The sequence below is a fragment of the Telopea speciosissima genome, chromosome 10 (assembly GCF_018873765.1).
Source record: "Telopea speciosissima isolate NSW1024214 ecotype Mountain lineage chromosome 10, Tspe_v1, whole genome shotgun sequence".
NCBI lineage: Eukaryota > Viridiplantae > Streptophyta > Magnoliopsida > Proteales > Proteaceae > Telopea > Telopea speciosissima.
Genome location: NC_057925.1, coordinates 14,266,196 through 14,294,188, shown reverse-complemented (window position 1 = coordinate 14,294,188; position 27,993 = coordinate 14,266,196). Strand labels below are relative to the sequence as shown.

Here is a 27,993-nt window from a genome sequence, read left to right as displayed (position 1 = left end):
GTTCTTTATTCTCCGCTGCAATCATCATCACTATGGATGCGAAACAAGGTCAGTGGTTCTATCCCTATTTTCTATTATTTATTTGATTGTGTTCTTGAACACCCTATGCAGATCCTGGCTTTTGGGATTTTGTCCCTATTCGGATCGATTTATTCTAACAGAAGTATGTTCTATTCTTCATGAAACTAAATAGTTTAAGGAAATTAGGTATTGAGAATGCAGACCTAGAGAGTGAGAATGGTCCTATGGTTGTTAATATGCTTGATGAAATTATTGATTGATTATATTTTGATGGAAGAAAATACTACCCAGGTTTGACATCCCCAAAATCAAACTAGTCATTAAGTTCAATGGCTAAATTTCAAGTATCTGTTCTGGGGTCTCTCCTCTTGCAGGAGCTCCATGAACCCATTTCACCAGATCGATCCCTTCACCAAATTGCCTCATCAACTGGTAAACGGGTTGTAAGGATTTCAAGTAGCACAACCCCATAGCTATAGACATTTCCTGGTGCTGTAACTTGCATTGTATATGCATATTCTGATTAAGATTTTTTTTTTTTTTAAAAAGTACAGAAGGAAGAGAAGTGAGTTAAAACATATGCAGGAAGTATACAACTCTAGTCCAGAATGATGAATCAGAAATGGTGGGAATTGTCCAAAAGTTGCATAAATTTTTATTTTTTTTTTAAATAATGATGGAATTGTGAAAGTATTGCAATATTTTGGTACCTGGAGGAATGTAACCAAATGAACCGGCCACTGCGCTGATACTTGCAGTGCCCCTTGAGGGATCCAGGAGTTTTGATATCTCAATTTCCCCAACCATAGGCTTTGAATTGGCATCTAAAAGTATGTTACCTGAAGAGATATCAAGATGGATAATGGCTACATGATGAAGGAAATCCAACCCTTCTGCTATTCCAATGGCAATGGAGAGCCTTGTAGGCCAATCAGGTACATATTCAGTCTTCATGGTTGAGTCATGAAGAAGCTGATCGAGCCAATGTTCCATTTGGGCAAATAATCATGCAGCAAGAGAACAAGATCTTCATAGATTATAAATCCAATGGGCCTCATCAAACTATCATGGTAGAGTTCCCCAGCCTTTCGAGTTCTCTAATCATCTTGCTCTGGTGTTGAATTACTGTTCTATCCATGGATTTTAGTCTCTTAACTGATAGAATCATACCAGAAGGCATAACTGCCTTGTAAACCGTGCTGAGCTTATTGGACTCCTTTAATGTTGCTTTCACAGCAGCATCAAAATCTATTGCTTGCCTAAGATTCCCAACAAAGATATTTTCCTGCTATTATAACTGGTGGATTAGCAGCTCCATCTTCTACAATGTCTGCATCCATGGATGCTTTTTCTTGCTTCTCCCTCATCATTAACAGAAGAACATCGACGACTGTTACCGATATGAAAACTGCCAAACCAGAACCAATAACAGCCAATAAGATCCTATAAGAAACCTTGTGATGGTAACCCCCATGGTCGGAACCAAAAGAATTTCCACAGGAAGAGCTCAGTGGCTCTCCACAGAGTCCTTTATTACCAGCAAAGCTTGATTTGGTGCTCTTCTGGAATGGCCCAAAGATGGGTACTGGACCACTGAACATATTATTGGAAAAATTTACCTCTATCAAGCACATCATGCCTCTAAATGCATATGGAATGCTCCCGGAAAGTTGATTGTTAGATACATATAATGAAACCAGCTTGTCTAGTTTCCCGAGTTCAGAGGGTAGTGGTCCATGAAGATGATTGAAGCTCAGATTGAGGGCTATCTGCAAATTCTCGATTCGCCCGATCTCAGGGGGGATAGTACCAGTTAGATAGTTACTGCCCATTTCCAACTCAAGAAGTTTTGCACAATTGCCAATCTCATGTGGTATCTCACCTCTAAATGAATTCTGACTCAAGAGAGAAATCAGGACAAGCTCTGAGCAGGATGATAAATAGTTGTTATCTATTTTGTATTGAATGGATTATATGGATGCAATAAATATGTGTGTGTGTGTGTATATATATATATATATATATATATGCAGCTAATATCCGTAGTACAACAATCTGCAACTAGAAAATCGCAGTCACAAATTTTTAGCCACAAAATTCCGCAGCTAAAATCTGTAGTTATAAATTTACTACAGGAAAATCCACAGCTAAATATCTGCATCTATAGCTTTACTATGGAAAAATCCGCATCAAAATATCCACAGTTATAGATTTGTAGTGGAAATATCCACAATTAAAAAATTGCAGCTATATTTGCTACGAAAACATTTGCAACTACAAATCCGCAGCTATAGATTTGTTGTGGAATAATCTACATCAAAAAATCCGTAGCTATAGATTTGTTGTGAAAAAATTCGCATCTAAGAAATCCACAGCTATAGACTTGCTGCGGAAAAGTCCGCACCTAAAACTCCGCAGCTATAGATTTGTTGTGGAAAATCCGCATCTAAAAAATCTGCAACAATAGACTTGCTACGGAAAAATCCACATCTAAACATCCGCAACCATAGATTTGCTGCAGAAAAATCCACAGCTATAGAGTATCCTTTTCCTGTGGTAGGATATCCGTAGTTACAGAAGTAGCGACGACACTTGTACCTACAGATTGAAAACCGCAAGTAATCCACAACTATAGGCTATTGCTGTGGATTTTTTACTTTTTACTGCGAAAAAAAGCGCAGTTATAAGCCCTTTTTGTTGTAGTGTGATCATATTGGAATCTGGATCGTTGGCATTTTTGTAATTGATTACAAAATTATTTTCTTATTATCAAGTATATATTATTTCAACGATGTTTGATAGCGTTTTTAATATCTGATTGTGATCACATAATCTCTGAAAAGGACATGTTCAATGAATTGAGGTTAGACAGTATTTAATTACATGATTTATAGTTCATCATGAGATATTATTTAGTAAAAGATCTTATATGCAAATTAAAAAATTTAATTATGCATGATATTTATTAGAAGCGTCTGTTTGTAACCAAGCATGTTACAAACAGAGATTGTAACCATACTTTTGTTGTCCTTACAAAATGACATGTCGGTTTTTTAAAAAGTCTAAAAACGTTAATTCGCTGAGTTCCCTCATCCCTACTCAAATCACAACTCAGAGGGTAGTTTCGGAAATATAATTAAATAATTCAGAATTCTGCAATCTCTCTCGTCTTGCCACACCTTGCGTTCAGCAATGGAACCACTCCGGCAACAATGTAGCGGCGGCGGTGGCAACGCCCTCCAGCAGCTTATACTTTTCTATTTCTTCTTCAATCTCCCTTCGCTTTTGATCTCTCCTTCAACCTCCCTCTCCTCTTTGGAAACCAAGGTTTGTTCGGCAATCAGAGATTAAGATCAGAGAAAGCATTAGTTTCAATGGACTATACGTAGAGTAGATATAGAGCTAAACATAATAGAAAACAAGAAACGGTTAAAGGTTGGCCCACATGTTGTGAATCACCTCCCAATTGTACATGGATCGAAGACTTTCACCACCATTTACTTGGGTTCAGTTCAACTACAATGGCACTGCTAGTGTTGTAGGAACAATGGGTTTATGAGGAGGAATGAAGAAGAGAAAGGGGGACTGGAAATGGGAAAGCCAGATTTATAAATTCAACTACAGTCCTTGGATCATAGGGGGAGTGGAGTTAGAGCGGGACAGGGGCGGGGGGGGGGGAGGGGAGAGGGCAGGGTGGGGGCGGATTCGGTAGCAGGGGCGGCGGAGAACCGGTTATTGAATCAAGCCCGGGGCCAGGAGTTACAGAGTTACAGTGTCGTGGTCACTCCTTCGTTGCCATATGAGAGAGAGAGAGAGAGAGAGAGAGAAATTTACACATTTAACCTTAAAAAGGAATCTGACTTTTTAAGAGGGGTTCCAAACTTTGAAGTTTAATTACAAAACTGTTTAATTACAAAACTATCCACATTTTAAATTTTTTACTCTTACTTGTAGGCAAGGGTACAAAAAAGTGGTTACAAAGTCTCTTGTAACCACCTCGGTTACAAACAGTTTTACCCAATAAAATAGATTGAATATCTTTTTAATTATAGTAATTTTATTTGAAGAGATTATTAACTATAATTAAAGAGATATCAAAATTCCTTTTAGTTTCTACCTCTTCTAACTTTAGAAGATAGATTGCGAGTTATTTTTAACCAGCACCCTTTTGGTGATAGTTTTAGTTGTTTGTTTGCTATAACTAAAGGGAGGTTTTGATCCCTAGAGGAATTCTATCCATTCTTCTTCTTCATTTTTTTAGGTTTTAGTTTTTTTTTATTTTGGCCCTGCCCTCAGGAGCCCTATTGGTGATTAAGCCATGGAAGCCCTGTCGGTGCCTAATCCATACAGTGCCTTGGTGCTACCTGAAGTGCAAGCAAAATGCTCTTTCATCCCTAGTGACGTCGTTACTCTATCCGAAATTTGAATGGCAGAAGTCTCACTTATAGTCGTTACTCTAATCAAAGTCTGAGTTGTGAGATACCTCTTTCATAATGGTATAGACGTTACTTTGTCCGAAGTTTGAGTTACGAAATACCCCGCTCATGGTCGTTATTCTGCCTGACAAGAGAGAAGCATGTAATATGTCCATCTCCACCTGAGCCAGGTGGTCCCCATTTCGCATTTTTCATGTTTTTGGTATATTTCACCATCAAATACATATTATTATTCTGTCTTTTTTTTTGTTTTTGGCATAATGTAAATCGTTTAAGCATATTTTGGGTCTTTTTCGTTCATTTTATTATTTTATGCATATTTATCATTTTACATGTTAGAATAAATTGAATCCTCATGGGAGAACATTCAAAATCAAACATCTAGTAGAAAGATCGATTCAGCCAGGCGAAATGGGTGCCTAAACCTGATTACTTACCCAAATTCTCTGAGCAGACTATATGAAATCATGTAACCCTTTCTACTTCTATTGGATTGGGCTAGACCCATTAGATCTTAGGCCTTAATCTTAGGTGGCGATTCTATTTTTATTTTTAAATATTATATGATCCCAACCCCCTCCCAATAATTGCCAAGAGACCTCGTCAAATAAGTAGTACTCTTCAGAACAACCACCTGCCCAGTAGAGAGCGGGACATTCCAGCTTCCCTACTTTACCAATGGCCACGGTACCTACACCGACGACAGCCGCCTACGGTGCTGCAAGACACCAAGGGTGTGCGGTAATCCAAGGTGGGGTGAGAGTCGGTAGCTGTTATGCACCATTCTCACATGATTGGATAATGTCGGATCTTTTATGAAGAGAATTCTTACTATCGCATATTCGCATCAAAAGCGGTTGATAGAATCATGTTGATAATTACCAAATAGGTGAGGGTGGTGTGGTCTTTTTGTCATAAACTAAGTTCCTTATTTGAGAGAGTTGTCAAGATTCATCGGCACCTCGAGCGACAAAATAGGTGTCTACAAATATTCTAAATCGAAACCGATTGATAAACAATTTCAATAAAATGGTTTTTTAAACGATTCTAGTTAAACAGTTTTATCGGTTTCAGTTTCGATTTTGGTTTCGATTCGAGTTACCAATTTTGGGCCCAATTAGGAACGGACCTATTTTTATTGGGTTTGAACCACTATATTAGGCTCACGTTGTGACTTAAGAAATGAAAACAGATTAAATTAATTTACATGGAGTAAATCCACTACAAAAACATTAGAAAACATATATAGCATGTTAGGACTAACCGGTTTTTAAATGGTTTAGTATGTATAATCGGTTCAATAGTATATTGGTTCTAATCAGTTTTAATCAGTTCAAACCAATGGTTTATTGATTCGAAATCAAACCAAAGCGTTTAATAAACGGTTTTTCTTTTTAAAAGCAAAACTTAATTGATTAGTAAACAATTTATCAGTTCTAATTTAAACAGTTCGATTATGTTTCGGTAAACAGTTGGAATTGATTACATTAAACGGTTTCTTTTTGCAATTGACACTCTTACAAAGGATTATTATCCTCCCCAATTCCTAAAGCTCTGCAGTGTGGCAGTGCTAGGTGGATATCAACCTAACGGTGAACTATAAAAGCTCGGACCATTGGAGAGGATAATTTTCCCCACCAGCTCAACATATCCACCTAGCTCTGCCACATTGCCGAGCTTTAGGGAATTTGAGAGGATAATTTTCCCCCTTACATAGGTTGTTGATCTGCCCAACTTGTTCACATGTGTCTTTTGGATGGAGCAAGATTTTTGCTTTTACTTTTTACATTTTAGGTATATATAATTTTGGGGAAAAAAAGTTGTTTGGTGGCGTGCCCCTACATCCAAGCACAAGGTTGGCGAAATGACCACTCACTCCCCATGTTGGATGTTTAGGTGCGCTCCCATTGGCCCCCATATTGGCGTAGGGGCCATGCGACCATGCAGCGTTCTCTCTCCCATATATTTTTTACTTGCTTTTTCTTCAACTTGAATTGAATTCAAAATTTTATAGGTGGATAGTGAATAATTAAGACTTTTTAAATAATGGAGAAGAGAACGGTACTTGGACGCGTGGCCCTACGCCAGTCCAAGGGCTAATAGGAGTGTGTGCCCAGGTATCAACATGGGGGTGGGGTGGTCATTTCGCCACCTGTGTCTGGTGTAGGGGTGTGCGACTTCTTTTTCCCTTAAATATATTTTGGGAAAACTTGTTTTTTCTTTATGTCAAGAATTAGGACTAGGTTCAATTTTTACAAGGGATAGGGAATAATTAAAGGGTGTCAAAACCTAGCCCCTACCGATAAGATTGACCAAAACCAACTGAAAAAACTGGACCAAACCGAATGAAACAAATAAAAAACCATTGAGTAAAAGGTTGTAAATAGGTGAATTGATTATCCATTTATTTTAAAATGTGAGAAATTTCTGGTTGTAAGGGGAATTGTTACAAATCAATGAGTATGAGGTTCTGAATACAGAAATTGATTTGTAACAATGCTTCCGTTGATCTCCTTCTCAACTATATTAGCTGGATAGTAAATGAATGATTTGATAGTAAGGTTCATTTTGTGATTTCAATATTAGTTATCTTCTCAATGACTAGTTATTCATTGATTTCAATGTTAGTTATCTTCCCCGTACAATTAATGATAAATAGTAATATGATTTATAACAATAATTTCTCTACAAAACTCTATTTATCCATGGATTTCAATATTACTTATCTTCCTCCTACAATTTATTATGCTATGTTCGGATTACAACATAAACACATCAAATCAATTTTTCTATTCATGACTGTTTACTTGTTTGATTTGGGAAAGGTGAATTATAGTATTTTTATTAAATCTTTCTTCACTGCAAATTATGAATGTAAGATTTCATTATAGGTCAAACCCGAAAAAAATCGATCTAAATCAATATTAACCTGATATTGAAAAATCAAAATAAACCAAAATCGTACCAGACCAAACCAAAACCAATCAAAAACCAAAATTTCTTAACAGTTTGGTTTTGGTCTCATTCCGAGACCAAAATCGATTCAGCCCAACCGAAACCGAGTTGAACCGACCATTTGACACCCCTCGGAATAATGGGGTCTACTTGTGAATGAAATTTAATGACGAAATGGATTGCCAAGTGATTCATTGTCAGGCAATACATATTGGTATTGCAAGTCATCAATCCCAATACCATGCCAATACTGTATCGAAGAAATGGTACGAGCAAAGAGTAAAATTGAAAAAAACAACTTTTAAAGGAAAATCAGGGGGTAAAATTGTTTGATACAGCCGATATATGCCGATACCTTATCAATATCATATTGGTTTTGCAACCAACCGATACCGTACCGTGCACTGATAAAGGATAAAGATAAAAGTTCTACCTAACTTCTCCGTTTCTGTAAGAAGAAGAGATGCAGATTTTTTCCATTATTTTGGGGTTTCTCTTGTCCCCTCCCGTTTCGAATGCATCTTCTTCAGAGAACTATAACCCTAGTTTAATTTCCTCAAGTTGATCAAAAAAATCTTGTCTTTTCAGCAAAAACCCTCTCAAAATCAACCCTAAATGGCCTATCGAATTGGAGATTCAGTCGAAATTTACGGCAAGGAAGAAGGGTTCGAGGGTTCTTACTATGTAGCCAAGGTTCTCTCAGTGAAAAAAAAGAAAGTTTTGGTGGAATATAAGACATTGTTAACAGATGATGAATCGTGTTGGCTGAGAGAAATGGTCCATTGCAATCAAATAAGGCCTCGTCCTCCTGAAATCAGAGTCTCTGAGTTCCGTGTAGACGATGAAGTAGATGCTTATGACAATGATGGGTGGTGGGTTGGGAAGATTACAAGAATAGATGAATCAAAGTATTATGCACAATTTGATGGCAATGGAGGAGGAGGAGGAGGAGGAAGTGGAGTTGCAGGGCCGTTTTCTCAGGTGAGGGTTATAGATGAATCTAAGTATTATGTGCATTTCCCTTGTGGAGATGAGATTGGTTACTCCTTTTCTCAGTTAAGGGTTCATCAGGAATGGAAGGATGGGAGATGGGTTTCTTCCAGGTGAAGAGGGTTTTATGTAGTTGAATGGACTGGTTGTTGTTGATCTCTCTCTCTCTCTTTCGCTCTGTGGTTCTGTTGTTGTTGTTGCTTTAGTTCCTGAATTTGGGGATTGCTGCTGATAGGTCTCCTGTATGTTTATGGTTTCATCTCTTTAGGAATCTGTTCTTCAGTTTCTACGTATCTCTTGTATCAATTAGTTGAAATGTTGTAGAAGTCCATCTCTCTCTTTCTCTCTCTCTCTCAATTGTATACGTAGCACTCTTGTAGCAACACTAAGCCCTTCAGTTTCTCTGCACATACATATGAGAGACAACCACATGTTCCATTTTTGCCATTTATTAGGGAGGAGAGGTATTTATAAAACAGAGGACATGTGGATGCTTATCAGATGTACGTTCACCTGCACGTATGTACAGATGATCCATTCTCATTTGTTTAGCGGGAGGTAAAGATGAAAATTTTGAGAGGTGGGTCCCACACATGGATTTAGAAAACCGTATCAAGGAGGAGTCGGGTCACTTGGTCAGAATAGGCCAGGAACCAGCGGTTTCGAGAACGAGAATCGGATCGATGAATCGGTCAATTCAGATTGGAATCGGTTGACATGGATCATGTTTTCCACCGATCCTAATCGTTACTGCCTGAATCAGAATTAGATCGACAAAATTGGATCCAAATCGGTCGATTCCTAGTTTTCTTTGGGATTCATCTTGAATCAGGTTGATTCATGGGTCGATTCCCAATTCCCGATTCTTATGTGGATTCTTTTTCCATCACAAAATACTAGGGATGTAAACGGATTGGATTTGGCTCGGATTTACTACTATTCGAATCCGAATCCGTTTACCAAATGACATCCATATCTGATATGATATTCGGCGGAATTTTAAAAACTGATCTAATATTTGAATTCAGAAGTTTATAGGATATTTGGATATTATCCGATTAGTAAACCAATCTGACCTATATCGATTACGAATTTTTGATTACGATTACCGATTTTCGATTCCGATTAACAAAATATCCTTATAAAAGTGTTTATAATAAGGGTAAGGGGAAAGTTTTCATACACGGTCGTGTAAACCATGTGGATTAAGAGATAGGTTAGGATTATTAGTTAGTCTTGGTGGTTAGTGTTAGTTAGTTAGCTTAGTTGTTACTAAGGGTTGGGTTGGATTAGGGGTGCAAGTTTAGCCCTGTCGGCCCGAACCCGCCCTGGCCCGCCCTGAGCCCGAACAGGGTCTGGGCTGAAATATTTGGCCCTGAGGGCGGGTCAAGGCTGAAAATTTCTGGCCTTGAGTTAGGGTCGGGTTGGGTTAGGGTTGAGGTCTTGAGCTAAGCTTGGCTCGGCCCGGCCCGACCCTGATTTAAGTTATACTATAAAATATATATTGATATAATTTATACATTATAGACTTTAAATTTCACCCACATTTTTTTATATAATATATTATATATGAAGACAATAAGTGTTATATATAATTTATTATATTGTTATTTTATGTAAAATTAATAAGTTCTTCCCAACCCATTCCAACCCATGCATTTCTTTCCCCCTACCCATGATCAGGGCCAATCAGGGTCGGCCCTGCCCGATCCTGAGGGCGGGTCAAGATTGGATTTTTCTGGCCCTGAGTCAGGGTCGGGTCGGGCCTGGGCCCAGCTAAGGGGACTTAGGGTTGGGCTAGGGTTCTATAAAGCCCGGCCCAACCCGACCCTGTTGCAGCCCTAGGTTGGATTGTATTACCCTATAAATAGGGATTGTACCACATGCATTGGATATGGAATATGAAATAAGAAATAAAATAGTTCAGTCTCTCCTCCTCTGTATTTTCCCAGGAGTTCCCTCACTTACTCGAAATGGTGAGAAAATTCCTCTTTTATGGTTCTTGAATCTCATCTCAGATTCTGGAATCATAACATTGGGGCTTTCATTGAACCTTTCCCTTACAATGGGTTTGTTCACCTAATACAACAGGCTGGTATTCCTTTTCCAGTCACTGGAACGACAAGATTCAAACCATGCGTGCCTACCCTATCTTGAAGATGCAATCTGCAAGGAGCAAGAATGAGTGTATGTGAGAGGGTGGGAGTTTCAAGGCATTAATTAATGGGTGGGGATTTATGACTTTTCCAACTCTTTGTGAGAGACTCTCTCACATACACGGTTTACACAACCGTGTATGAAAACTTTTCCCTAAGGGTAATGTAATAATATATCATATGTTTTTATAAAAATATTAAACTAATCGCATTTTACATTCAGATAGTAAATTATCTGGATATTATCTTATTCAAAATGGAACTATTCGAATCCAAATCAGTTTATCTTTTGGATGGATTTGGATATTTTTCGGAAACCAAAATTATGGATTCGGAAACCCCTAAATGGATTTGAACACAGATTTTCGACTATCCATTTACATCCCTACAAAATAGCTTAAAACCAATAGGATCTGACTGATTCTGGCCTATTCGAATCGGAATTGATTCTGTAAGATTCCAACTGATTCTATCCTAGATTACGATTTTTTAAACCCTGTTAGGAATAGAACAAACAGAATTGGTAGGAATCAGTGGTTTAGATTGGTCATGGACCACATGTTGGGGTTTTTTCTTTTCTTAGGGGGGTAGGAGCGGGTTGGCAGACAAGAAATAGCTTTGTAAAGGAAAAATTAGAGTTCGGTTCCTCTGCACGTACCAACAGGTGAACTTACATGTGAAAGCCAACCACCTGTTCTATTTTTGCCATTTACAAGGGGAGGAGGGATTTTTATGGAAAAAAAATTAAAATGTGATTGGCTATAGTATGTTCACCTGTTGGTACGTGCAGATGATCCATTCTCGAAAAATTATGGAAAAATTACCAAATTACTCAAAATAGTACCTCATCCTTACCACCTTGTTGTTAGACATTTTTGCCCTTGACTTCCTTGTTCTCTCTCTTCTCCAGACCAAACTTTGCTTTCTTCTGTTGTTGTTTTTGTTGTTGTTGTTGTTGTTGTTACTCCTCCTCCATAACCATGAATGATCGGATTTCCAGGACTGAAAGAGAAGAAATCAACAATAAAAAGAAACTGGTGTTTTATAAAGGGTAGGGAATTCATAAAAGGATTGCAAAGATGCAGATAGCCATGGCTGTTCAATTGGGTTTGGGTGAAAGAGGAACTAGTCACAGAAGAGGAGAAGAAAGAGGAGGACAAAAAAAAAGAAATTTGGTCGAAACATTAAGAGGGCATTGAAGGGGGACAGTGATTGGTTGATGTTAGCTTAGGAATCAATCCATGCTCTCCAGAATAATGAAGGTATTACAATATAAACTGTAATATATAAGGAAATGAGATATTGACAGTGGTGCACAATATTAAGGACGCCAAGATAGGGAGGTATGATCATATGGATCGTCGAGATTGTGCTTGGTATATTCTACTGATACACTCCCTAAAGTGGAAGATTTGAAACTGTGAATCTTCAACTTATCCCGAAGAAAATTGATTGAATCTAGAGGAGGACAATCCTTCGGAGAAAATATCATTTAGCTTATCTTTGGTAGAGATGAATTGGACTACGATCTCCTTCTTGGCAACCTAGTCCCAAACAAAGTGGAAGTCGATCTCCACATGTTTGGTGTAGGAATGGAAGACACCATAAGATGGGTGCGTGAGGAACACCAATCTCAAGCTCCATGAGGAGCAAGCGTAACCAAGTAATTTGAGCACATGCATCTACAAGGGATTTGTATTCAGCCTTAGTGGAGGAACGATCATGGTTCGTTGTTTCTTGGAGTTCCTGGTAGATGAAGTTGGGGGCCTTGGGGCCAAGGAAAACAGCATTACCCCCTGCAGATTTTTTGTCGTCACTGCTTCAGCCCAGTCAGCATCACTGAAAACCTGTAGAGTGATGTCGGTGGATTTCTGAATGAAGAGACCATGGCTTTGTGTACCCTTGAGATACACAAAATCCTCTTTACTAGGGACCAGTGAGCATCAGTTGGAGCATGCATAAACTGGCACGCACTATTGACAGAGTACATAAATTGGCACGCCTTATTGACAAAGTAAGCAACATCAGGGTCAGTCAAGGTCACACACTAAGGACCCCAACAATGACTGGTACTAAGTTGGATCGGCCAGTGGCTCACTCCCTGAAGCTGATGGTTTAGTACTGGTAGCCATGGGAGTGAGAACAAGCTTGCAATCTATCATATCTATTCGATGAAATAGGTCAAAAATGTAATGATATTGAAATAAAAGCACTCTAGTAAGTTGGTTAACTGCATCAACACCAAGAAAAAAGCCTAGAGGACCCAAGTCCTTGATCGCAAATGAAGTAGCCAACTGTTAAAGGAGGGAGGTGAAGTGCCAATCATCAATGCTAGTGATCAAATGTTGTCAACATATACAAGTACATAGGTGGTGACTACCCCTTGAGTGAAGATGAACAGGAATGGGTCCGTCTTGGAGGCCCGAAAACCAAAGGCCAATAAGAACTGGGAGAGCATGTAAAACCATGCCCTGGGTGCTTGTTTCAAACCATACAAAGATTTCTAGAGCTTGCAAGCATAACCTGGTTTAGATTTTTCCTTAGAGCCAGGGCTGGGACATGTACGCTTCTTCATTGAGAATTTACTTGGGTGAACAAAATAGATTTCCTGAATGTCACTCAGAACCATCCACAAGAAATCCCAATTGTCTGAAACCATTATCAAAATCTTCTTTTATTTTGGTTGATCCAAATCTGATATGGAATAAGGATAAGCAATGCAAACAAATAACCTTGAGAACAAGCACTAAGGTTTTCCTTTTCCACCAAAAAATGAAGGCTATGAATCAAACAAAACCAAATTGCAACCGCCAAAAGGCATTCAAGAAAAATATGCACTGAGCTCTCACACTCATGGGGGCATAATACACATCTAGAGACCATTGGAACACCACTTGCACACATTGTCGTCCGTGGAGAACCTATGCGCGCAAGACTACATAGGAAGTAAAACCTTACTCCAAACAATTCCAGCCCAAGGAACATATGGATGATGAGAGCGAGTAGCATTCCAAGCAGACTTGACAGAGAATGTACCCGATCAACTGAGGGATCAGGGTCATTTTTGGCTCAAAATGAGAACTAGACGACTCAAAACAGGAATTTATCAACGTTGACAAGAAGTATCTACAGGTACTGGCTCCAAATCTGTCAGCACCGGGCCTAGTCAACACAATGACTGGTTGAGATTTTGAACCAGACGGGTTTGGTTCAGGGGATTTTGGGTTTGGTTTGTGCTATGTGTGACAAAGCCAATTCTATATTTTGAAAACTCATTTTGACAATCCATTAGAAACTAAATCCTAAGTTGTAGGACTCAGAATGCTGTTGCGGGCCAGCTAGAAAACCTCCCAGTCTATAAATAATAGGTCTCACACATCTTCAAGACAATATTGATTTCGTCATCATCTGGACTACTCCAGAGCGACAAAATGTGTTGTCTACAGTTGGATAAACCTACCATCACAAAATGGAATTGTGAAAAGTTTCAATATTTCTCCATCCTCTATCAATGAACATATCAAAAGGTTTTATGATTCAATGATTCTTTAAATGGGGTCATTTAGATGGATCCAGATCCTCTACTGCCGAGTTGCCCAGACACTGGTGTTGCACGCAAAGACTGCCTTACCCTCACTCGAGCAAGGTATTTGGGCAAGGGTAAGATGGATATTGTGCGCAACACCATGTCTGGGCAGCACGGTCCTGCCAGGCAACTCGGCAATAGAGGATCCAAATTGCATTTAAACCCCCTATTGTCTCCATCCCATGTCTTGCATGGCCGCACACAAAACCTTTGGCGTAACTTATTTAATGGTTTTTTCTTGGGAATGTAATAGTTGTTGGTTGTGTTTCTTTACAAGTATTAGGTTGGATTATTGAACTTTCCTACCCATTGTTTGCCACATGGACAATTTATTTAAACTTAAATAACATTACATCAATTGCCTATTAATAAAAAGGGTAGATGTTCTCTATGCCACAGCGCAGCCTAGGCCTAGACACATGGGTCTGCCATTCAGGGGGTAGGGTGGTCATTTCACCCACCCCCATGTGTCTAGGCACAACCTGCGTCCCCGGCACAGAAAACATTCTCCCTAAAAAAAATTGAAAGTTATTGTTTCAAAGAGCTACATTGGTTGGCGATTCCTTAGTTGATCATTGATGATTAAATCAAAAATATAAATTATATACTATTGGAGGTGCGGGGAATCGAACCCCGTGCCTCTCGCATGCGAAGCGAGCGCTCTACCATATGAGTTACACCCCCAATGGAAAAGCATTTTTTTAAAGATTTATTAAGTATGTTAATTAATGGTTCTTGTCTATGGGATTCTTATGGCATAAGATAAAGACAGGAGAATCAAGCCAATGACCTCCTGAGAGCTTACACTCTATCGACAAGGCATTAATCAACTGAGCAAACGACTAAAAGATAAGTTTTTTTTACTCTTATTTAATGGGTTTTTTCTTGGGAATGTAATATTGGTTGTGTTTCTTTACAAGTATTAGGTTGGATTATTGAACTTTCCTACACATTGTTTGCCACATGGACAATTTATTTAAACTTAAATAGCATTACATCAATTGCCTAGTAAAAAAAATTGAAAGAGCTACATTGGTTGGTCATTCCTTGGTTGATCATTGATGATTAAATCAAAAAGAAAAATTATATTCTATTGGAGGTGCGGGGAATCGAACCCCGTGCCTCTCGCATGCGAAGCGAGCGCTCTACCATATGAGCTACACCCCCAATGTATAAGTATTCTTTCAAAGAGTTATTAAGTAATTTAATTAAAGGTTCTTGTCTATAGGGGATTCTTATGGCATAAGATGAAGACAAGAGAATCAAACCGTTGATCTCCCGAGAGACTACATTCTATCGACAAGCCATTAATCAACTGAGCAAACGACTAAAAGAAAAAATTCTTAAATGTGGTAACTTAAGTGGCTATTAAATTAACTTTAAGATGTTTCTTGCATAGGTATCACCCTAGTGAGGTGGGAAATGATTCATTTTGCCGACCCTAAGTAGTTGAGATAATGTTTGATTTATTAGGATAATATAGTATCAATTACCATCAACAAATGTGGTAGGTATACTAATAATTAAAACTTAAGCGGTGGTTTAGTTCTAAAAAATTTGGAAGTCCCAAGATACATGCACGTGCTTGTAGTAACTCATGATTATTAAATTTTAGGGAAATTTATGAAACACCCCTTGAAAATTGATCGAAACTTGAATCACCCCTTGAAATTTGAAAATACTCAGATCACCCCCTGTATTAGAGCCTTATACTCAAATTAGACCCTACCGTTAGTTAACTGATGAAATCAACTAGTTAAATTTTTTGAAAACCCTAAACTACCCTTGAGAAGAGTGTAATTACCATTTTACCCTTAGATCTAAAAACCCAACATGTGCTCTCTTTTTTTTTTCTTAATTAAAATAAAGAATCGGAGAGGGAATATTCCTTTCCCTCTCCTCTGCAATCACCATTGCCCCAGCAGCCGCAGCCGCCGCCGCCGCCACCACCACCTCCCAAAGACCCAGACTCGATTAATGGAGGAAAAAATGAAAAGGAGAAGGAGAAAAAAGTGGGTTCAGAATAGAGGAAGAAGATGGGTTGCATGTTTATAGGGTTCGGTTCTGGATTTCAGATGGAAGAGAAGTGAAGAGAAACGAAAAGGGTAGAATTGGTTCAGTCGGAGTATTGGAATGGAGAGAGAATAACCTAACCTAGATGGTGGAAATCGGACAGAGATGAGTTGCAGGTCTTGAGTAGCTAGCTGCCCTCTCGATTCTTGAACTCAATCCATACATTCTCCTATCTCTCTGCCCTCTCTCAGGCAACAATAAGAACAAGAAGAAGAAGCTATATACCTCTTCTCAAGTTTTTTCCCCTTTCTTTTTCTTCAGAATCTGGAAAACCAAACACACAGAAAGTCCCCTTCATTCATTCTTTCAATTTTTGCGTGAATTTTTTTTGGCCCTTTCTTCCCGTCTCCTTTTTTATTTGATTTGGTATTGGATTTGATCGTTGATCTGCTTGGGTTTGAGAGTTTGGGTCGTTCGGGACCGCTACGGCCATGGCGGACATCGTGAAGCAGATCCTGGCGAAGCCGATTCAATTGGCGGATCAGGTGACCAAGTTCGCCGACGATGCCCAAACCTTCAAGCAGGAGTGCGCCGAACTTAAATCCAAACGGAGAAACTCGCTGCCTTTCTCCGCCAGGCTGCCCGTGCTAGCTCCGACCTATACGAGCGCCCAACTCGCCATATAGGTTAGAAACTATGAGGTCTGAGCTTGGCCACCGGCCGTCGTTAAATCGCAACAGAGAAGAAGAATAGAGAGTGGAGAGTGGAGAGTGGAGAGTGGAGGGTGGAGAGTCTCGACAGAGAAGAAGGGGCGGCAGACGCAGCAGTTAGGGTAGGCGTCAAGCCGTGAAGGGCAGGGGTTTGGGCCTGCAATCACCCCCTAGCCACCCGGTGGCCGCCACCGTGAACGGAGACAGAGATGGCGTTGAGCAACAAGAGAAGAAGAGGAAAGGGTAGTAATGTAAATTTAACTCTAACGATTTAGTACAAGGGTAAAATAGTCCTTTTACACCAATAACTAACAGCAAACTAACACCGTTAGTGTAGAGGGGGTGATCTGAGTATTTTCAAATTTTAAGGGGTGATCCGAGTTTTGACCCATTTTCAGGGGGTGTTTCATAAATTTCCCTAATATAATGGACCAATTAACGTTCCTTAAGCTGAGTCATTAGTTCAAAAGATTTACTTAAAAGAGAAATGGTATGCACGAAAAGTGATTATTGGAACACCTTAAAGGTCTTTCACCAAAACAAAAAAAAAAAAAACCCTTAAAGGTCATTCTAAAATCATAAAAAATATTATGACGTTGTTGGGTTTTGAAAACTGGATTTGTGAGTCATTCAAGTAGAGTCAAATTTTTTGAAAACCTAATCAAGATTCATTTAGACTAGGTCATGGTAAAAAATGACGAAATTGGGTTATAAACCGTCCGAGTCAAAAAAGAATTTGTATTTTTACCCGAGTCATGACAAACTCGGCGAAATTTATCGTTTTTTAAAAAACTATAAAGCTGGGGGTTTACTTAGAAACTGAGTTGAATAAAATAGCAAATTCGTATTCTAAAACAGTATGAAACCCTCAAATTGTCAACTCCCTTCTCTTGTTCAATGGTATATACTCAAAATAGTGAATCCTTGATTTTATTTTATTTTTCTGATTTTCCCGTATTTTCTGATTTTTTACTAATTTACATATAATATTGTATTAAAAAATTAAAAAAAATGACTCACCTTGACCGGGTTTGACAAGACCGAGTAACCATGTTTTGCTGAAAGACGAGTCGAGTCAGAAAACATGATTTTCCAACTTGGTTTTCACAAGAAATGAAGGGATATTTGGGCTAGCATGTATTCCTTAACATGACATGCAATTGTTGGAAATGTGTTCATCAAATCCTCTGCCCCTGGGTAGATACCCAAGCGTGCTCATCCATTGGTCCAGACACTTGTGTAGAGACTATATGACCTGGTAGAGATCTTTTTCTCTGAAAATATATATAAATTAATGTGCATGATTTAATAACGGGCTTTGGTAGTCTTTAGGTTTTAACCTAAAATTGTTCACAATTACAGAATAGACTGGACACCTCATAAATACCATTGTCACACTAGTGGCCATCTGGATGGGACCAAAAAACCATAGTAGTGGGAAAAATCATCAGTAGAAGGGCTAAGATCGCGTGGAGGGATTGCACTTGTGAGCCAACATGCAACCTCGATCTCCCTCTTGGCCATTCACTGGTGAGACAATCTCCGTTGGGGTATTGAGGCCCTGATCAACCACTTTGGACTCCATGAAAATCAATTAAAGCTGTTTTTTTGACTGTATAAGGAAACTAAACCAGCCAAGCGCACAAACCACAAGCAATGGACCAAACCAACCACCCAAATTTTATGGACAAATAGAAGTGAAATATAATGAAACTCTCTATCTGCAGATCATAGGCATTAATTGGATAGGACCATTGAATTGGAATCCTTATATGTTAAACCAAACACCAAAGAAATACGAACAAAAATAAAAAACATAGCAAGATGGCATAGAGAATTAACATGGTTCACACACCAATGCTCACGGGCGAAACTGAAGATGTTTCACTATGTAATGGAAAAAAATTACAATAGAGATCTCTCAAGAACATCTAAAACGGCGTTGCTATTCTCTTCTCAAAACCCTAACACAAAAACCCCAAAATCGACTTCAATTACAACAATACGGGTAAAGAATATAAATACTCCTCCATCGGGTTGAGTCAAACTATATTGCAGGGGCTTCGGCCCCGCACTCCCAACGAGAGCAGTGATGGGCTCCGGCCTCCGCTACCATCATAGATCTCAGGAAAAGGAAAAAAAATTTCTTTCGACTTGCCATAAAAAAATGTCAAAACGGGTACAAGAATTCGAGACACATATAACACTATCTCCCAGTGAAAGCTGATTATTTCTCTGAAAAAATATTCTAATCCAACGGCCACAAAAAAAAACAGAGGAATTTGCAACGTGGAACACACAATATTAGGCAGGGCCAGAAATATACAAAGTTCCATGAAGTCAACTAACCCAATTTAATATTTTTATGAAAACAGAGGTGACACAGTTGTGATCAGCCACTACTGGTTGGCCTTTGGGGATCCAAAATAATTCTGACAATTCAACAAGGGCATTTATGTCAACCAACTAATAAGAATACAGGGATGCCAAACCAAAAACCAACTCACTCCAGGTTTCATTCCTCTCACAGCCGTTAAATCTCAAACCCCAGAAGAAATAAAACCGTTGGTTCCCGCCAAATGCTCTCAACCTCACTGTCTCTCTTGCCTCTCTTGTCTCTCACTTGAAAACACCCCAGTTTGCAGCAACGACTCATTCAACCCATTTCAAAAAAAAAAAAAAAAAAAACTAGATCTTCCCAACAATGCCCTTCCATCAATCATCAATCATCAATCCTCCCAGTAGACTCTTCATTAGTCCAACCTGTTCTGATTCTTCTTCCCACATTCTTCCCTTTGTTTCATTCTTATGGCTTCCTTCTGTTCCTTTATACATGCATTCCCTTAAACTCCAAACAACTCTTTCTTCAAACCCCAGAACCCCAATTTCCCACTCCCACCTCTCTCATCCTTAATCCTTCTCTCTCAATCTCTTGCTTCGACCATGGGTAATTGTTTCTCCAATGAAAACAAAGAAGCCAACAAAACCCAAAAATCAGAATCTTTTGTGGGCAGCCATGCCCCCAAGTCTGAGAATGGAGCTCAAGAACATTCACACAAGCCTTCTAGCGTAGCGCCCGCCAAGCATTCGAAGGCTGCTCCAATTGGACCTGTTCTGGGACGACCCATGGAAGATGTTCGAGAAATCTACACAATAGGGAAAGAGCTCGGTCGGGGACAATTTGGAATCACCTATCTATGTACCCATAATGCCTCGGGCGAGCAATTTGCGTGCAAGACGATTGCAAAAAGGAAACTAGTCAATAAGGAGGATATTGAGGATGTTAGGAGAGAGGTCCAGATCATGCACCATTTGACAGGTCAACCCAACATTGTTGAATTGAAAGGAGCATACGAGGATAAGCAATCAGTACATTTAGTGATGGAATTGTGTGCTGGAGGAGAGCTCTTTGATCGGATTATTGCCAAGGGGCATTACACAGAGAGTGCAGCAGCTTCTCTGTTGAGGACAATTGTGAATATTGTTCATACTTGTCATTCAATGGGAGTCGTCCATAGGGATCTCAAGCCAGAAAATTTCCTTCTATTGAACAAGGAAGAGGATTCCCCTCTTCAGGCTACTGATTTCGGTCTTTCTGTGTTCTACAAAGAAGGTTGGTAGCTTAAATATTATCAATTTAACCAGAGTAGATTTTGTTTTGATCTATTCCTTTTTGGAAAACTGAGGGATTTTCTGCTGTCAAAATTTGTGATTCCTATAGATGTCTAAAGGTTATACCTCAATTTTTTGGGGAGGAGGAGGGGGGGGGGGGGATCCAGAACAACTGGAGTTCTAATTTAAATGATTGAAGGAAATTCAAAATCTGGGTTCTGTAGAGGAAATTGAGAAAATGTAGCTATGACTTCAAATGAAATTTTAGGGAGAACTGGTTGAATGAAAAGATTCTCATAATTCATGTTCCTGTTTCTTCAACCATTATCAGACCTTTGGTCAAGCAATGGCAAATATTTTTTTTTTTTTTTGATGAAAGTGTAATCACACAAACCACACACCAATCCCCAAAGGTTAACCAACTTTTACGATCGTGGAAGCAATGGCAAATTTGATCCTGAGTTCTAGCCTTGGAGCAGAAGCCCCTCTCCCCCCCCCCCCCCAACCTAAACTCCTTTTTTTTTTCTTTTTCAATGCATGAAAGACCATAATGCTAGAGGCTACTCAAAGTTGTTAACTATTTCTCAGTTCAACTAAGCATTATTCAGTTTAATTCCTCCAACAGGTGAAGTGTTCAAAGATATCGTTGGCAGTGCATATTACATTGCACCTGAAGTCTTGAAAAGACGATATGGACCAGAAATAGATATTTGGAGTGTCGGGATCATGCTGTATATTCTTCTCTGTGGAGTTCCTCCATTTTGGGCTGGTGATTTTCTCTTCTTATACACTTCATTGGCTGATTTTCCTTTCTTTTATCTAATACTGCTTTAGTCATGGCATGTTAACACATCATCACCCACCACCTTTCCCCAAAATTAAAAAAGAACAAAGAGTTACAGATGCCTGAATTGATGAATCTGAAATAAATAAATGCCTGACAGAATCGGAGAACGGAATTTTCAACGCTATCTTGACTGGGCATATTGACTTCACAAGCGATCCATGGCCCTCAATTTCACCTGGAGCAAAGGATCTAGTCAGGAAGATGCTACATGCAGATCCCAAGCAGAGGTTGACAGCATATCAAGTTCTCAGTAAGTTTGATTCGGGTCCTTAAGACATTGTTCACATATGCAAACTTAAATGTCATAACCCTGATCCTTATTACGTGCGAGTTGGTTCCCTTTGGCCCCATAAATACTTCAAATTGTGGAATTTGAAGCAATAGATGGTTAGCTGAGGCCATGATGTGCTAGAAAAGTAATATTGTATCCCTGTTGCTTTATATTAGATTGACAATTGGCTACCAGGCATCATATTGACATGATAACTCAACTGTAAAGAACCTCCAATTTGAATTCAAGTATTGTAAAATCAATCTCCCATGAACTAGAACGATTTGAATAAAAAACAGAGATTCCGACTGTATCTAATTATGATATAAACTAAAAAAAAAAAAACCTGATCTCTCCACTGTTTCTTCTTAATTTTTAATTTATACCATGGTCTACAAACATCAACATTGGTTACCTACTCAAAACTCTCTGCTGGTTCTGTTTTTTTATGAAAGTTAAAATTGAACCGAATAAAACAAAGCACAAAGAATCCTCAAAGTAGGGTTTTAGATTTTGAGAAAAGAAACTACAGATTGAAATGTTTAGTAGGTTGATGATTAGTGTTCTGATGACAACTAAGTTTAAATCAGGGCTGGAGCAGTGCTGTCAAGGGAGATGGGTTTACCCTCAATCACTCACAAAGTAGAAGCCTTCACTGGGAATGCCAAAAAAGCTAGTCTTGATTCTTGATGGATGGAAGTTTCAAAGAAATGATAGAACAAGCAGATAGAGCAAGAACTAAAGATCAATAATAGGTCTAAATTAAGAGAAGAAGAAAAGTTTTGATAAACTGAAGAAACTAACCTCTTCTTGATGCAATTAGAAGCTCCATCCCAAAAGAACATGCACAATTGCATAGGATCACATTGGAGCAGAAATCTTAAACGAGTGGCTTTTAGTGGGGGTTAATCTCCCTTTCTGTAAGCTAAACATGAGTTAATGCTTATAATTGATCTTTACAAAATGCAACCAACGTTGCAAGTTCTTGCAATTTGTTTAAATCTATCTTTTTGACCCAACAATGCAAAGAAAGTATGTTTGAGTTCAGTTCAAGTTTTTCAACGTCAATTATGACAATAGATGCTTTGCTGACGATGCAAGTTGATTTACAGATCACCCATGGATCCAGGAAGGAGGAGATGCTCCTGATACACCTCTTGATAATGCTGTCCTGAGTAGGCTCAAACAGTTTAGGGCAATGAACAAGTTCAAGAAAGTTGCTCTGCGGGTATATTTTCCATCCCTCAAAGTATACCTTTCAAAGGTTTCTTGTATTGATTCAAGACCACCATTTTTTAGTGCTGTACAATATGAAATAAATTGTAACTCATTGTGATTTAGGACAAACTGAATAATGTAACCCCATTGTACATCTGAAGTTTTTATTGGTTTTGACAGTAAAATCTATCTGCTCTACCTAAAAGATCTTAGTCAAAAACATCTAATCCACTGCATTTTATTCTGCTGAGCTTCTCTTCTATTTTTTAAACTTGGTAGGTTATAGCAGGTTGCCTATCAGAGGAAGAAATCAAGGGACTCAAGGAAATGTTCAAGAACATAGACACTGACAACAGTGGAACTATAACACTTGAAGAGCTTAAACAAGGACTCTCCAAGCAAGGCACAAAGTTGTCTGAGTATGAAGTTAAACAACTGATGGAAGCCGTAAGTTCCCACAAATATGGTTATGATTAATGAAGAGAAACCCCCCCCCCCCCCCCTTTCTTTTCCTTTTTTTTGGCAGTCTTCTGGTTTTCTTTCTAATTTATATGAGATTTTATTATTTTGAAATAGGCCGATGCAGATGGCAATGGAACCATAGACTACGATGAGTTTGTCACAGCAACGATGCACCTGAACAGAATGGACAGAGAAGAGCATCTTTACACTGCATTCCAGTACTTCGATAAAGACAATAGCGGGTACATAATAATAGTATATTAAAAATCACATCATTAAATCATTGATAAACTATTTAACTGTCTTTTGTGGTCATTATCCAGTAATGAGCATGGCAAGTTGAAATTTCTTGAGTAATTAATAGTAGTTTCATTTGTCTATCTTCTTCTTTCTTTCTTTTTTTTCTTCTTCTTTCAATCAGGTATATTACAACAGAAGAGCTGGAGCAAGCTCTACGCGAGTATGGCATGCATGATAGCGCAGACCTAAAGGAAATCCTTTCTGAAGTTGATACTGATAATGTAAGTAGTAAATGAGCAGAAAATAAAATAATGCAGCTTAAGTTCAACATATGACCTAGAAACATCTTCGAGAACTATGCCTTCTAATTCATAGAGTAAACACCAAATTAGAACAGATTATTTAAAGAAAACTGTCTTTGCTTAGACAATGAAGAATTACCATTTGATTTTTAAATCTTGAATGCATAGGTTAAAGAGTACAACAGCAAGTAATGGTTAACCCATTGCTTTCTAATGCACCCATACCATCTGTTAGGGATAGATAATTGATATATGAAATTGCTGATGGTTATAGACATTTTCAATGCCTACAGGATGGGAGGATCAACTACGATGAATTCGTTGCAATGATGAGAAAGGGGAACCCTGAAGTGAACCCAAAGAAGCGGCGTGATGTGTTTGTTTGATTGGGTAGCATTGATCTATGGTGAGTGAGAATAGAGAATCTGATTGAGATGGTTTTGTGTGTAACATTATATATATTATCTCCCAGATGTTGCATGGTTGAGAAGCTGAGAAAATGCTAAAATCAAGAGTATGCAAGATTACTCCATGTACAATATATGAAGGGGAAGGAGAGGTAATGGTTTGGGGTTGGGGTTGGGGTTGGGGTTGGGATTGGGGTTGGGGTTGTGGTTGGGGGAGGACATGAACAGAACCATTTGTAAATTAAGATTGAAGGGTTGAGTAGTTTGATGGCGCGTGTGGTTGGTATTGTAGTGTTTTTTTTTTCCCTCTTGGTGAACAATGTAACCTTCCAGCAGATATAGACAATATATGCCTAGGAATTGAAGTCAACTTCAATAATTTTCTCCTGTGTCTCCTTTTCCTTTTCAAATTCTGTTCGTATTGTTGTGTATGGAAGGAGGAGGGAGGAGAGGGTTGGGTAGTATATTTCTTCTATGTCAGACTAATACATACATATATGATATGAAACATACTTGTGTCCCTCTTTAATCACTCTTTAATCACTCTTGAATGACCAATGCATTTTGGGGAAGGTTCCCAAAATGCCTCTTCTCCCAAAATTGTTATTGTTATTATTTTTTGTGCCACTGGAAATAGTCTCTCTGTGAAAACAGGGGTAAGGCTGCGTACATTATAACCCTCCCCAGACCCTGTAGTGACGGGAGTCTCCTGCACTGGGTATGCCCATTTTATTATTTTTTTTGGTGCCAAGATTGGGTACCGTAGGGGTTGCCCTTTTTGAGCGCAGGGCCTGCTGTACATAGACGGGAGGAGTGTCTCAAACCTGAGACGTGTACCTTAGGCCTTGGATTCTATAAGTGGTGCCAACCACCAGCCCAGGACTGGCGTAGGCCACACTCTCGGATAGAGAACTACTTCCCAAATAAATATTAAAAAGTGAAGGAGAATTTTTAAGAGTTTACTTCTAGTGACCTCCCTGAAAAGATGTGGAAGTTCTAATTTTATCCTAAGAAAATTTTGGATTTTTTGAGAGTCGCCACCCTTTTAGGATCTAGGACCCAGAAAATAAATAATTGACTCCACTTGAACCTGGTCCGACCGAGAGATTAGCTCATGACAAGTTGTAGACCTAGGAAGGTGTTAAGTATGCGGTCCACCCTGTTAAACCGATCTTCTTAAATTTGTTTGGTATTTATTTAATGGGATAATGTTCTCCATTTGGGAGTGTGGCCTACGCCAGCGCCTTCCAGTGTATATCTCTCTCCTCTTCCTATGAAATGACATCTCTGACCCCTCTTGGGGTGAAGAGAGATAGACCCAAAGAGCTCTCCTAGATAGAGAACACAATCCCTTACTTAGGCTCTGTTTGGTATGCATTCTTGGAGTGCATTCTAGGTCGATTTAGTGTAACTGATATATTATCTTTGTAATGAATTTCTTCTTTAAAAAAAAAAAAAAGTATAAGAGAGTGATTTTAGTTGTTCTAAAATATGAAAAGAGTTCCACAGATCATGTAATGGCAGCAACTCTTTAATTGTGTCTTGTAATTTTGTAGACACCTTTCAAACACTGAATATCCATCTGTACAAAGTTCTATTGGATGAAAGGGATCGGAACAAATCTAGAAAAAAAAAAAAAAAAAAGATTTTGGGTTTTTGTGAGGAATCTGCTCAATTCTTAAGCCCAATGGTCCTGTGGCCCAAATTCTAGTGGGTATGGCACATGCAAAGAAAGCATGTCACAATGTTTTCTTATTCGGAGTTACACACCGGACATTGGTCATCAGTGGTGCCCCATCTTGCAAGAGTTATTTTGACTAGGAATCCATTGTGAAAAGCCCTCCAGATATAGACATTGAATTTGGGGTGTATCCAGAGATTCCATATGAAGGTCCATCACTGAGAGATATCCCCCCCCCCCCAATCGAGATCTTCTACGGTGCGCTGCCTGGAGCAGCCTGCGCAGCGTAGACTGTGTCGTACACGCAATGACTGCCTTACCCCCTGTCCAGTGCCTTGCCCGAGCGGGGGTAAGGCGGTCATTGCATGCACGACACAGTCTGCGCCTCGCAGGCCGCTCCGGGCAGCGCACCGTAGAAGATCAGGGTCCTATTCCTCCCTCCCCCCAAGTGAAAGATATTGATGATATGGTCATCTGGCATCATCCACTTTCATGAGGAAGGGCATTGGATCCTTTATATAGGGAGGAGGGGCGATTCCTAGTAGTGGAAAGTAGCTATTAGAGAATAAGACAAAATAACGGTTCTATTTTTTGAGTCTATAAATAGATGACTTTGTGAATCATTTTATATAACTAATGAGGAGCCCTCTACATGAGCATTAGACACCACACAACAAACATAAAAGAGCTTCACACACCGTGCCTAAGGATATTTTTTTCTGCAAGAGTGAGTAATGAACTAAAGAAGTGAGTGAAAACCACCATGTTCAGACTTCATTGCCATATAACCCATATGCCCAATGAAGCTTGGATAGGGAAGCAAATGGATTGAATTTAAATCGAATATAACACTACTGGGTATCCGAATCCGATTAGCTTTAGAACGGATTCGAATAACTTTCAGAAATCGATTTTTCAAATATGATTTCCCATAAACGAATATAAACACAAATCGAATGCGGATTTTTTGACTATCTATTTACATTCCTAGTGGCGACAGAAGAGTGGAGTCATGAGTTTGGAGAGAATGGTCATTGTTTGTGTTGAGCGGCTGAGAACTAGAAAAGATGAGAATGTGAATGGATGAATCCACTACCCTACTGGAGTTGTTGTTGAAGTATCATATTACATAAATATTCTCATGAATCTTTTTTTTTTCATTTAATTTTTTGTTTAACAACTTGTAATGCAGTGTGTATTTGACAAGGGTAGATTAAAGAATATTATTTTATAAAACTATTACTTAATTATATTTTTATTTTTATAATCGGACCTAAATGAATCAGATAATATCCTATTTGAAATTGAAATATTCCTACTGGCATCTGATTAGCTTTCAACGGGAAAACAATTTTTCAAATACTAATTCCCCTAAATTGATATGAACACAAATCGAATAAGAAATTTTGACTATCCATTTGCATTCCTAAACTTAGATTTCTCATTTCATCGTCTGTATAATATGTATAAAATGAAACTGATATTTGTGGTACCTCCTCTCTTCTTTTTCATACTTTCTTCCCCCTCCTTGCTGTAGCTTTTTCTGTTGGCAGTTACGCTTCATCCAATAAATCCGTAGCTAAAACCTCCATCAGCAAACAAAAACTAAGAATCTTGCCTATACTATGGAGCTCCAGTATTTTAACACAAATTAGTGTCGACGATGGAGTTTTGTGTAGAGATTTTATCACAAATGAACATGCCAGCATGCTTTAAAAAAACATGAATAAGGGAGAGAATATACTCAGGACATGTTGAGGACCCAGATCTCTTCAGTCCACAGCAAGGAAACCAAACATAGCCTAAATCCAGAATCTGGAGGATGGAATTCCTCCTACATTGGTGGGATCTATAGCGAAACACAACCAGGATCTCGAGTTCCGCTCCGAAAATCTAGCTCTAGTTTTATCAGATTGCAAATGTTTTCAAGAGATAGACCCATTAACTCATCGCTAGCGTTATCATAATTTATCTTATTATGTTTCTTTTTTTCCTTTTCTTGGCTTCCAAACATAGCCTAAATCCAAAATCTGAAGGATGGAAATCCTCCTACATTGGTGGGATCTATAGCAAAACACAACCAGGA

At 38.8% G+C, this 27,993-nt stretch overlaps 2 protein-coding genes, 2 non-coding genes and 1 pseudogene across 4 annotated transcripts; 2 read left to right on the top strand and 3 right to left on the bottom strand.

Moving 5' to 3' along the window:
- Nucleotides 1-354: 354 nt before the first annotated feature.
- On the bottom strand, nucleotides 355-3,518 carry LOC122643300 (annotated as a pseudogene).
- Nucleotides 3,519-8,027: 4,509 nt separating this feature from the next.
- LOC122643299 (protein AGENET DOMAIN (AGD)-CONTAINING P1-like) lies at nucleotides 8,028-8,519 on the top strand. Its single transcript, XM_043836935.1, has one exon. The coding sequence runs from the start codon at nucleotides 8,028-8,030 to the stop codon at nucleotides 8,517-8,519; it is 492 nt and encodes a 163-aa protein (XP_043692870.1).
- A 6,236-nt stretch (nucleotides 8,520-14,755) lies between these two features.
- Nucleotides 14,756-14,828, bottom strand: TRNAA-CGC. Its single transcript has one exon. It is a non-coding gene; the product is annotated as a tRNA-Ala (tRNA).
- Nucleotides 14,829-15,238: 410 nt separating this feature from the next.
- TRNAA-CGC lies at nucleotides 15,239-15,311 on the bottom strand. Its single transcript has one exon. It is a non-coding gene; the product is annotated as a tRNA-Ala (tRNA).
- A 4,084-nt stretch (nucleotides 15,312-19,395) lies between these two features.
- LOC122641561 (calcium-dependent protein kinase 34) lies at nucleotides 19,396-24,532 on the top strand. Its single transcript, XM_043834835.1, has 8 exons — nucleotides 19,396-20,480; nucleotides 21,105-21,248; nucleotides 21,424-21,576; nucleotides 22,710-22,825; nucleotides 23,095-23,262; nucleotides 23,392-23,519; nucleotides 23,699-23,798; nucleotides 24,113-24,532. Exons 1-8 carry the CDS (start codon nucleotides 19,811-19,813, stop codon nucleotides 24,203-24,205), a joined length of 1,572 nt encoding a protein of 523 aa, XP_043690770.1. The 5' UTR covers nucleotides 19,396-19,810; the 3' UTR covers nucleotides 24,206-24,532.
- The last annotated feature ends 3,461 nt before the right edge of the window (nucleotides 24,533-27,993 follow it).

Coding starts and splice junctions, on each gene's coding strand:
- LOC122643299 (XM_043836935.1), top strand. CDS start 8,028: ATGGCCTATCGAATTGGAGATTCAGTCGAAATTTACGGCAAGGAAGAA.
- LOC122641561 (XM_043834835.1), top strand. CDS start 19,811: ATGGGTAATTGTTTCTCCAATGAAAACAAAGAAGCCAACAAAACCCAA. Junction 21,249..21,423: donor AGTTCCTCCATTTTGGGCTG/GTGATTTTCTCT, acceptor AATGCCTGACAG/AATCGGAGAACGGAATTTTC. Junction 23,520..23,698: donor TTCGATAAAGACAATAGCGG/GTACATAATAAT, acceptor TCTTTCAATCAG/GTATATTACAACAGAAGAGC.